Source organism: Marmota monax, unplaced genomic scaffold, assembly GCF_021218885.2.
Source record: "Marmota monax isolate L192 unplaced genomic scaffold, Marmota_monax_Labrador192_F-V1.1 WCK01_AAM20220418_F8-fsc00077, whole genome shotgun sequence".
Lineage (NCBI taxonomy): Eukaryota > Metazoa > Chordata > Mammalia > Rodentia > Sciuridae > Marmota > Marmota monax.
In genome coordinates this window covers 3,698,625-3,710,937 of record NW_026694610.1, presented here as the reverse complement: position 1 = coordinate 3,710,937, position 12,313 = coordinate 3,698,625, and the positions used below count along the sequence as shown (strand labels likewise).

Here is a 12,313-nt window from a genome sequence, read left to right as displayed (position 1 = left end):
GAGTCAGGCTTGTTAGAAACAGAATCCTGTAGTACTATGGTCACAGACAGTTCAGCAACATGACCAGAAACACTGATTCAGTTCCAGTTTTCCTTGCACTGCCCTTGTTTTTATTTTGGCCTTGACATTCAAATGAGACCAAGACTGCCTTTGAGTCTATTTCCCCACCCTGATTCCCCTCGAGCTTTACCAAGTAAATCTTCATGCTTGGGACAGCATGCTGTGTTCAGCCCCATGGCATTGTCAGAGTACAGGTCAGCAGCTTGGGTCTTCCTGCTAAAAGAAACCCTGGAGTCCTGGTGCTGCCAGAATTCTCAGTGGTGGATTAGAGGAAAGTCTTACTCAGGGAAGAGATCTAGTCCTTCTCCTAGCTTCTTGTCTGACTTCCTTGTCCCCATCCTTATCTGTTCCTCTAGAATACAGAGTTGTTTCTTATTCCTTGAGGAAGGATTTAAACAGTAGCCTCAGGTTTTTGTTCTCTTAGAAAACAGCTAAAGTCTAAGTACAAGAGTAAAGTGGCAGAGTAAGTGAAAAAGCTCAATGTTGGAGCTGAAGTGATAGGGCAGTGGAGTGCACTTAGGGGTGTGGGGAATTCAGAAAGAGTAGTGTGAAAGAGAAACACATGACTGAGGCTCTTTGTGTAGAAAAGGAGGACAAGGAACAACACAGCTAGTAGATGCTAGGTGTTTGTTCCTATTTGACAAATGAGAAGAACTGAATCTCAGGTTAACTTGTCCAAAGACAAGAGCTGATAGGTGGAAAAGCTGGCAGTTAATCCCTTTCTGCCCGATTAGTCACTTGAAAGCACCTAGAACATCTGTCTCCATGAGGTTTGAGTGTCTTGTAGGGGATCTTGGGCTGTTTGGTGGGTACAAGGAGTGGGCCATGAAGTAGAGCTGAGAAATGGTAGGTTTGAGATAGATGCATTACCACTCCACCCTTCAACTGGTCTCCTAACTCTGAGACCTTTCTGCAGGGGCTCTGCTGTTTCTCTGTAGTGTGTAGACACTCTGGCTACTTAGTGAAAAGTGCTTCATTAAAAACTGTTTGTATATGGGGGCTGGGCTTGTGGCTCAGCAGTAGAGTGCTTGCCAAGCACATGCGAGGCCTCGGTTCCATCCTGAACACTACATAAAAATAAATAAATAAAAGAAAAGTATTGTATCCAACTGTTTAAGATTCATAGAGGAAATTGTGTAGAGAAATATTCAGAGTTCAAGCAGAACAGGAAAACCCTGACTGCTCTGTCAGGCAGTTTCTGGTTTAAAGGGTACAGGGGAAAGCCCACCAGATCAGGACATCATTTGTTAATGAAAGTAAATTTCCTACATGGAGAAAATTTTAATTTTATGAAAAATGCATTATAATGTCTTTATATTGCCATGAAATTATTGAATGATAAGGCTCAAGAACTTGATGTTTTTTGTGCAACCGCACTTAATATCATAGATCATCATTACTTCTGACTGGTTATGAAGATGGTTTGCTTTTTATTAAAATACACTGTATAAATATTCGGAGATATTTTAGAGGTATTATTTTTGTTTTTGTTTCAACTATTTTAAGTAAATTACTTAATTTTTGTGCCAAATTTGTTATTTAATTTAATCTCTGCAGGTACTTTTTAAAGCTGCTTAGTGACCATGTGAAGATTAAATTAGCCATTAAAATTAATGAACTAGCCTTTAAAGTACATCTCATCTTTTGATTGTTCTTGAAGCAAGATGACAGTTAAAAAGGGTACATTATTTTGTATTATGCTAAATAATTTATTTTCCAGTGTTCCTAAGCCCAAAGGAAAGAAAACCAAAGATGTGAAAAAAACTGTCAAAATACCTGCTGAACCACAAATACTGGTAGGTCAAAACCATATTCACATCTTTGGTGGGTCTTGTTTGAGCAGCATAATGTCCTAAAGATAAAAATGTGTATGGGGTTAATCCTTCCCCAACAATCTGCAACATGTGGATCCATCATGGTTTTGCATGCTGAAGGCAGAATTTATATATCTACTACTATCATTTTTTTCTTCTAAATGAGAAGTATATTAGAAATACTAGATACTAGAATAGGTACTATTTTATATTATAATCTAAACTCTGTATCAAATTCTGATGATTAATTATGAAGCATAAATATAAGTTCTCTAGTCTGTGTGGTGCATGCCATTGAAAATCTCAGAATGCTTAGAGCTGATGGTATTAGTTGATGAGATTTAAATTCCAGGAATATCCGCTTTCAGTGAACCTGTTTTGGTAGCTTTTTTTTTTTTTTTTAAGTTGTATTTTGAAGATATTTGATGTTTAAACACTGTTCTCAAGTGATAACACTTGTTTTATTTATGTTTTGTTCCCCTTCTCAGAGTGATATTCTTATCAGCTGTACAACCTGCCATAGTGAATTTCCATCCCGGAATAAACTTTTTGACCATCTGAAAGCTACCGGTCATGCAAGAGCACCTCCATCTTCATCTTTAACCAGTGTAACAAGTAGTCGAAGCAAGAAAGAGAAACGTAAAAACAGATAGAAATTCTGCCAACACACTTTTTTTTTAAACTGTCTCTAAATTTTGAAACCAAAAACTGAACTGAAATCATCTAAAGAGTTAAAATTTCAGTGATCTGCAATTTATTGCATTGTGGAAGATTATTTTTTATCTTATAAAGACATTTTTTTGTTTAATATATATATTTTTAAACATTTCACTAGTGATTGAATTCTACTTTTGCCGTCTGAATTGACTTGAATGTCTCAAAACAGGTAAATATTGTAAAGTGTGTACCTTGATTTCTCACGTGAACAGAGATGTACAGGGAGAATTAAATTATTTTAACACAAATGCCCCTTTTTCCTTCTTTTTGTGAATTTCACACTATGTATTTTTATTTGTTTATTGCTTTTAAATTTTGATTTGTAATCTGTCAAAAACTCAGATCGTTTAAAAATCACCCTAGGTTTCTTTTCCACCTGACACCATGACTCCAGTTCTGACTTTTAAATTATTTTTAAATAAGCAATTGTCAAGTACTCTGTTCTTTTTTTTCCTCAAGGACAATGATAGGTGGGAACTAATTAAACATGTATGATTGTGTTTCAGGAATAATATCTTAAAGCCTAGTATGGTGGTGGCACACTTGTAATCCCCACTACTCAGGAGGCAGAGGCAGGAAGAGGGGTCATAAGTTAAAGGCTAACCTGGGCAATTTACCAAGACCCTGTCTCAAAATGAAATAAAAAGGGCTTTTGATGTAACTTATTAGTAGAGCACTTGCCTAGCATGTGTGAGGCTCTGGGTTCAACCCTTCGTACTGCCAAAAGATACATTTTTTTTGTTTTTTAATTCTGATTTGAATTGTAGAGGTAGAGGCAAATCAATTTAACTGGCACTTTCTCCATAGACATGGTGATGTTTATGAACGTAACAGGTAGCAAGCAGATGTTTCCAAATTTTACTGACTCCTTAACAAAGGGTTTGTTCTTCATTGAGTTTCTTTCTTGTTTTTTTTTTTTTTTTCTTTTCATCATTCAATGAAAAAAAGCTTTCTTAATGAAAGATGATTTGATAGGGCAGATGCTTGAAAGCCATCTACTCTGTAGCAGTGGTGAATATAAAATCAAAAAGAAGCTAGAGAATCATTATAACTGTGTGTGACCAAATACACAATATAAATAAGTGGTGAGTCAAGTTTAGAATAGATTAAATACTCCGTTCTTTAAATTGGTCTTGAAAGTGATTTTAAACTCACCAGCTTGAAATGTGTATTTTCTGTTTCATGTGATTATTCCTGATCTTATATCCTCAAATCTTCAAATGAAGGAAATGTTAATATGTGTAAGCTCTGAAATACTAAGAGTCCTCAATAGCAAGGTCTTTTCTGATAGCTTTATGTATAGTGTTGGTTATTGATTCTGTTACTGATTTAAAAATATGCATTTGAGTCTTAATTTTTTTTTCTTTTGTATTTAAAGATTTGGGGTTTTGGTTTGTTTGTTTTTTAACCATATTACTTTTCTGTTTTTAACTACTATTATTAATTCCTTGCAATTGTTCTTTCCCCAACTTTCTCCATCTTTCAGGGGCAATACTAGCCAGTTTTGTATATTCTGATCTTTTCCTCCCAGACTTCATTTGAACACTATCTAATAAAGTTGGTCATAATTATGAATAGGAATGTAGGTAAATAGAAGCACATGTAAGTCACATATTATTATATAGTGAAAAAAATATAAATATATTTTAAAGGGCAGAGAGTGGCTTATAAATGTTCTTTAAACCTTCTTTGCTTTCCTCTGTATTGACCATGCTTGTGTTTAATTTGTTTTTGCTTCATGTGAGTATTGATTGGAGTTACTTGTCACTGTTACTCAGTTTGACAAAAAAAAAAAAAATCAACCTTACTTTTCAAAAGATCTTCATCAGTTGTGATTGGAAGTTAGTGATCGTGTCTCTAATCTGATATGATGATGATAAATCCTCTCTTCATTTTCCTTATTACAACAAATTGCTTAGTATAATAGTATTATCTCCATTCATCATACAGGATCATTATGAAGGCAAATAAAATAGTATATATGAAAACAATTTTTAAAACAAAAGCTTTATACAAAATACTGCCCAATTTAAATGAATTAAATCTTTTTTAATTAAAATATTTGCAGATAGAAGTGTGCACATTAAATCATGTGTGCATGCAGTTTTAAAGGAATTTGTTTCCTAAATCTACATCTGAAGAAGAAAACAAGAACATACATATGATGCCAGGGGTAAAATAATATTTTTGGTGAATCAGTGGCAGTTTTGTTTGAGGCAAAATCATATTCTAAAATACAGGAGCACATATTTTGCATTGATTTCATTAAGGGTCAGTAGCAACTATCTTGATGTAACTTGGTTCAGATGTGAAGATAACATTGACTCTGGGAGAAGAGAGTTAAGGAAAATCCTCTTTTTTTTTTCCCCCTATGAGTCTTCAATGGAGCAAGAGTTTAGGCTTCTATAAAACCCATTTAGACTTTCCCTATTTCAAAATAGGACAATATCCTTTGTGAACAAAGTCAAGAATTAGCCCCCCCCGCCCCCCCCTCCCCCAAAAAAGTGATTTTGCTAATTCTTGACTTGGGTCACAAAGGAGAAAGAGCTCCACGGTGCATGAATTTTTAGAAGATCTGTCTTATCAGAGTGTGTGTTGATTGCTAGTAGAGCAATATTGGTATTTTTGTGTTGTAATAATACTTACAGGATTTTATCAGAAGATTTCATTTTCTTTAAGTCTTCCTCTGCAGAATTTTCATATGGAAAGCTACTTTAGTATTTGTAGAAATTGTCCCTGAAATTAATTCTTACAGTAAATTTCATTTTAGAGGATCCCAAAACCTTGAGAATGCTGTGTGGTGTGGTACTGATTCTAGCCTAACTTTCAACATAAAGCAATAAATAGAACCTTATGACCCTATGGGCAAATTCCTAAATTCACTTTATTAATAATATGCAATGTTGAAGTATTTCTACTCATTACAATTAGCCTTTTCTTCATCAGCTAATTTACTTAATGTTTACTTAATGCTAAAATTATAGGCTCTTGGGATTTGTAGAAGGAAAGTAAAAAATGATTGTTAGATCTTTTGCTCCAGAGAAAGCTGAGCTCAGACAGATATGAACTCCACAGCTGGTTAGGGGATGCTGCTTAGCCTCTCAACATAGTAATCCTTTTATCACACTCCAAACTTTGTTAACCTTGGTAGGGGGTTACTTTTAAGAAGAATCAACTTTTTAGGTATGGTGGCATACACCTGTAATCCCAACAGCTCAGGAGCCTGAGGCTGGAGAATCACAAGTTCAGATCCAGCCTCAGCAACTTAGTGAAGACCTATCTCTAAATCAAATAAAACAGAGCTGGGAATGTGGCTCAGTTGTTAAGCACCCCTGGTTCAATCTCTGGTACCAAAGGGTGGGGGTTGGGGGAGAAGAAGAAAGATAATTTGAGGAATAAAAGGAAGAGGCTTGGATTTGTTAATATGAAAGAACATTATTAAGAGGTATTAGAGCAATGTGTGACTGGTGCCTGTGTAGGTCAGCATAACTCTGATGAGAACAGAGAGCCCGGAAACACGTCTGTGCATATGTTAAAAATCCCATAATGTGGGATTTTTAACAGATTGTGGGGAGTTTTCTTTAGAGTGAAAATATAATACGTACTACTCTACACCCTTTCCAAAATACAAATTACAAGTATAAAAGATCTAAATGTGAAAAACAAAACATTTTAATGAGAATCTTTAAATTATCTTTGTGATTTTTGCAGAACAGAGAATTTCTTTAAAATCAGACATGAAAACACAACATTTACAGTAAATAGGATTGCATCACACCTAAAACTTCTGTAGAACAATAGGCACTTAAGTAAAAATACAAGCTGCTGACTGGAGAAAATGTTTGCAGTACACATAACTGACAAGGTCAGTATCTTGAATACACTGGAAAAACCTAAGAACCTCCTGCAAATCAGTGAGAAATGACAATTGTGTGTTAGAATAGCAGTGCTCACCCATTTTGGTCCTGAACCCCTTTACAAATTTATGTATTTGTCTATTATTTAATTATTTAAATAATTAAAGAGACACTAGATTGGGTTCAAGGAACTTGTCCTCCTGCTTCGGCCTTTTGAGTAGCTAGGATTACAGATGTCCATTACAACCTCCCAGTCCCTTTATACTTTAAAAAATTGATAACCCAGAGTTTTTGTGTATGTGGATCATACGTGTTAGAATTAAAATTGAGAAAATTTTTTAAAAGTAAAAAAAATACATGCTAAATATAAAGTTTAGTGAGAAGAATACCATTGTTTTACATTTTATAAATCTTTTTAATGTTTAACTTAAGAGGGCTGGACTCTCCTACCTGCAGAGCAATCAATCCGTTTCTATATGTTTTAGTTAAATACATGAAGATAATATAGCCTTACATAGCTATGTAATTGGAAAAGGAGGGGCTTTTGCAGACCCTTGCCAAATGTGTCTCAGAGCCCTTGGATCACACTTGGAACTGCTGCATTAGAGAAATGGGTATACTATACAAATGGAAAAAAAGCTTAAATAGTTAAAAACCATGAAAAGAGTATCATTATCATAATAATCAGGGAAATGTGACTTTATTGTTTCATGCTTTCAGATTGCTAAGATTCTCACAAGATCAAGTGTTGGTGAGAATTTGGAAATGGAAACATTCACTTCATTTGGAGTGAAATTTGTTCAATTTGATGATGTCTGAGAAAGTTGATGATGTACACGCCCTATAACCCAGCAATTCTCAGTATGTACTAGAACCCCACTTTGTAAAACATTCTCAACACCACATAAAAATAAATAAAGATATTGTGTCCAACTACAACTAAAAAATAAATATTAAAAAAAAAAAAAAAACAGGCCTGGGATTATGGCTCACCGGTAGAGCGCTTGCCTAGAATGTGTGAGGCACTGGGTTCAATCCTCAGCATCTACATAAAAAAGGAAAAAGTTATCTTAAAAATAAATAAATAAAAAATAAAAATGCAACTCTCAGTCACTGTCTTGGACCTGAGTCAGATCTGTAGTTACCAAGATATTTCAGGTGACTCAAGCTCATTAAAGCTTGAGAAGCAGAACTTTAGAGAAACCCGTGCAGAGTGTATAAAGAGACGGCCAACAGCAGGATTGTTTGTACCGAGGAAAATGGAAATAACCTAAATGCCTATTAACAAGAAAATAGATAAATAAATTGTGGCCAATTTATAAGATGGGAAACAATTGACCAGTAAAAATGAATGAATAATATCAAATGTGGATAGTCCTGGGGAAAAAAAATTGACTGAAAATAAGCTGTCAAGGAGGATAAAACTGCCATTTATGCAGTTTTTAGAAATCCTATGTCAATTGTTATTCACAGAAAAAAAGCATAGAGAGCTTGGGGGCTAGAGCTCAGTGTCAGAGTGCTTTCCTAGCACGTGTGAGGCACTGGGTTCAACCCTTTGCACCACATAAAAATAAACAAAGGCATTCTGTTGATTTACAACTACAAAATAAAATTTAAAAAAGAAAAAAGCGTAGAGCCAGACATGCCTTTAATCGTGGCATCTTGGGAGGCTGAGGTAGGAGGATCTCTGGTTCAAATCCAGCCTCAGCAAAAGTGAGGTGCTGATCTACTCAGTGAGACCCTATCTCTAAATAAAATACAAAATAGGGCTGGTGATGTGGCTCAGTGGCCAAGTGCCCCTGAATTCAATCCCCAGTGTCTCCCCCCGACACACACACACAAAGCATAGAAATATGAAGACCAAAGAGACACTCAAAAAAGCAATCATTTCTGGAAATGGAAGGAAAGGAATGGAATTGGGATTGACTGCACAAGGGTCCTCATTTTCAGAGTCCCTCCCCCACTTTTAATCTGAAAGAAAATGTTAACGTTTGTTAATTTGGGATTGGGGCTACATGAGGGTTTGTTATTCTAGTTCTCACAAAACACTTCAAACATTTAGAAAAATACAAATGCTCCACTAGCAGTATATATATTTGCACAAAGTAGGAGAGGGATAGTAGATTTATTTCCCCTCTCCCCGATAATCCATAAACACATTGCACAGGCTATTGTCCCTCTCAGTGTCATTCTTTTGAGAACCCGGATTTGTGGTTGGGCACAAAGCCACCCAGAATATAGAGATTGTTCCCCTTGCAGCTAGCTGTCAGTTCTGGCCAGGGATCTGAGTGACATGTCCTTAAAGGTATGAGTATGCTCTTACTCCTTTCTTTGGCCAGCTTAAGTAAAGAGGGAATGGCTGGCCCCCTTCTGGGATCATGATGTTCACCAGGGCAGAGCAGCATAAGTATAAAAAAACCTTAGACCTGAATCCTCCAAGGGCCCCCAGGAGCCTAGACTACCTTCCTCTGTACTTAGGAGAAACAAAGCTTCCTTATTTCTGAAGCCACTGATTTTCTGAACTTCCTGTCATGGTGACTCATTCTGATTGATTCACATATGCAGTATGTGCGCAGTTACCTAAATGAGATAGGTAATGTTACGTTATGTTATGGCCACAAATAAGGCCACAGTATGAAATTTTCTTTTATACAGTTTACAGAAATATTTGAATTTAATGTGGAAGCAATGAAAACAGTTTTGAGTGATTCCCTTTTCTTCTGAACAACAAATACATTTGCCCTTGTTTATCTACTTGTGACTTTAGGATGCACTCCTTATGATGGCTTTGATCAGGGACAGATTCAGGGCAACATCCTGTCCAGCCATCTGATAAGCAGCATGGGGCTTTACAGAAGCTCAGACCATTTTCACACTAGCCAAGACCAACCAAATATTTAGATATTTAATGTAATTCCAGAATATTGGCACAAATAAGAAAATATCTTAATAATTTCAAGGTGTGATCTGTTTTTTGATCCTTCCTGATTCCTTCATTGAATAAGAATTAAGTCAACATCTTCTGCTGGAAGCATCTTTTGAGGGTATAGCCCATTTGGCTATCTATGTTGAGAGTTCTCTTGTTTCTTAGGATCCTTCCCTGCCACAGAAATGGAACATGACCTCTCTGGGTGGGTGGGAGGAATGCTACAGCAAGACAATTTTCTTTCACTGAATGTTTTTTTAAAAGTACTGCATGCATTGGTCCCTTCAACCTTGAATTGTGTTTTAAAGGGTGATGTTGATGCAGATGGCATATATTTACTGCATGGATTTTGAAGAAAAACTACCTCATCCAAAGCAGGCAGATCCATCTGCAGCCACTTCCTAGCTGAGGTATGTGTGTTCTGCATTCAGATCCCACTGAGAGATATGCTCTTGGGGCTTCTCTGGCGATGACTCTGAACCCAGACCTTTTGGCTTCCAAGGTTCAGTAACTGCAGAAGGTTAGAGATGTGTCCAAAGCCCAAGTAGCTTCCTCCTATCTTCTTCATTGTTCTGCTTCCCAATGGGCCTTTAATGCACAACAGGAGGAAGTCCTCATGGAGTCCTCAAGGAGACATGTGAGGAATCTCTTTAGGGAGCTCAAGCTAAAAGGTAGAGATGGCTTTGCCCTCCATTTGTACATAAGAGCAGGATGAAAAAATCAAGGTAGAGTCTGGGTCTTGAAGTTTGATACACATGAGTTCAAATCCCAGGATTACAAGTTTTAATGGCATATTACATGAGAACTCTGCACCCATCCCCTTTAAAGTGGAGATAACCCCCTTTTCATAGGTTAGTGCAACATCATATGCAAGTAGCTGGCAGACTGCTTGACACACACATGCCTATTAAATCCTTGCTCCATCTGTTCCTAGTCTGTCCTCTGCCACCCCAGAGTACACCAAGGTGTGTGGATTGAATTGCCAGTCTGTCTTCACTCGTTTTCTTTCAGTCTCATTTTCTTCACCATTCTATGAAGAGTCAAATTGCAGATCTCTCTTGATTCCATGGGGCCTCTTAACCTGGATCTTCTGCAAGAGGCTGTCCTGGGCCACCTTGGGTCTCTAAACCCCAATCAACTTCCTCAAGAGCTCCCAGAAAAGGGATGTGCACAGCTGAGTGTGACAAATCTTTGTGAACATGAGTTCCTTCTCTTACTTGAGGTTTGGAAACTGCTTTGGAAATGTCACCTGGGATAGCCCAGAATAGACATATATAAAAATAAATATTTAAAACTTGCCATGAGGCTGCCTGCATTGCCCTATAATTCACCAAATTATTGCTTATTGAATGGATGATTGTCCTTCAGATAAAAAGAACTTGAGCTTTGCAAGAAAATGGGTCTGGGTTTGAATCCCAAATGCCAGGCACCTGTGTGTGACCTTAAACAAATTACAGAACCTCACTGAGCTGAGCCTTGCCATTTGTAAAATGAGGGTAATATTGATTTCCTATTCCTGCTGCAACAGATTACTATAAACTTGTTGATATAAAACCATGTAAGCTTACTAACTTGAAAGTGTGGAGATTAGATGTTCTAAAATAGTTATGGACTAAAGTCAAAGTGTTGGCAGGGCTGGTTCCTTTTGGCAGGCCTTAGAAGAGGATCCATCCTCTTGCCTTTTCCAGCTTCTGGGGTCTGCCTGCAGTCCATGTCTTTGGCATCCTGGCATCTTCAGAAGCTGCACTGGCAGTGGCAATGATGCAATGTGTGACCGGTGCCAGTACAGATCAGCATATCCCTGATGAGAACACAGAGACCAGAAGCAGGCTCATGCATGTGTGGGAACTAGATTTTTGTCAAATTTAAAGATGTGGGAAGCTATAGTTAGTGTGAAACCATATTATGTGAAGGGAATGCTAAATGATGGGCTAGCTAGAGGAAGGCTGCGTTCCTAATTGCTCCATGACTTTGAGATTCAAGAAGCAGGAGTAATGCTTCTCTGCAAGGTGGATGAAAGAGGAAGTTCACTAAAACTCAATACTGGGCATCAAAGTGAGTACATTAAATGAAGAAGAGAGACTACTTTGGAGCCAAGCTGGTTGGGACTACAGTGGCAGCAGTAGTTCAGCACAAAGGGAGGGAAAGCAGAGAGAGAACAGAATGGACAGATTTAGTGTGGAGAAACCTGAGATCTAACAACTAACCCTTACCAGATCCAGAAGCTGCACTGGACACTGGTACTTGAAAAGTTTACTTTACCAACTGGCCACAGAACTGAGGCAGGAGTCATCTGAGCAACCATGTTGCAGCAGCTGCTGTGGAAGCCAGGAGTTCTGAGCAAACACGGCTACAGTGTCCTTCTGTGTAGCCTAAGGTGTACCTAGCAGAACAGGAGTGAAATAGACAGAGAATATACCCAGGGGGGTTCAAGTCAGAAAAGTGAAGGGGAGCCCAACTCACTTCCCCCTTTGAGTCTGGCAGCTCAAGTGACCAGCTGATGCAGGTTGGGAATCTTTGTTCAGATCATACTCAGGGACTAAGCCTGGGAAGCCTGGGCTACAAGAGGGGGTAAAAGATTGGCTTCCTGCCCCATGAGTAGAATTCTCAGGAGGCTCCTGAGATCCAGACTCCTAGCAGAGATTGGCAACTGCCAGGCCCTAGAACTAATCTCTCTATAGCAGACAACTCAACAAAGCCCCTAAAGCGGGATTAGACCTAAGCTCCACCTACTGGAACTCCACTCACAATGCTCTGCAGTGGACCCACCCTGGGAGTAAATCAATCTGATCTGTGTGGACAAAACTTCAACTGACAGTACTTCTCATCTCATCTTACCTCCTGCAGGGGAGAAGAGAAGTTGGGAGTAATTTGAACCATCTTCAGTCTTAGGCCATTCCAACTGTCATTTTGGTGAGCAAGACAGAAAGAGAGGAAGG

At 37.8% G+C, this 12,313-nt stretch overlaps 1 protein-coding gene across 4 annotated transcripts in view; it reads left to right on the top strand.

Annotated features, from left to right (window-relative positions):
- The window catches only part of Dnajc21 (DnaJ heat shock protein family (Hsp40) member C21), a 31,416-nt gene extending 21,718 nt beyond the window's left edge, over positions 1–9,698 (top strand). Inside the window, exons 11-13 of one of the 4 annotated variants that reach the window (XR_009224708.1) lie at positions 1,781–1,856; positions 2,363–2,760; positions 9,683–9,698. Coding sequence is in view for 1 of the 4 variants with exons in the window: in XM_046422303.2 (XP_046278259.1) it covers positions 1,781–1,856; positions 2,363–2,527 (241 nt within the window). In the remaining 3 variants the exon portion in view is untranslated. Of the gene's footprint in view, positions 1–1,780; positions 1,857–2,362; positions 2,840–6,302; positions 7,945–9,682 lie in introns of those variants that run through there. The other 3 variants (XR_009224706.1, XR_009224707.1, XM_046422303.2) reach the window with 3 other exon arrangements.
- The last annotated feature ends 2,615 nt before the right edge of the window (positions 9,699–12,313 follow it).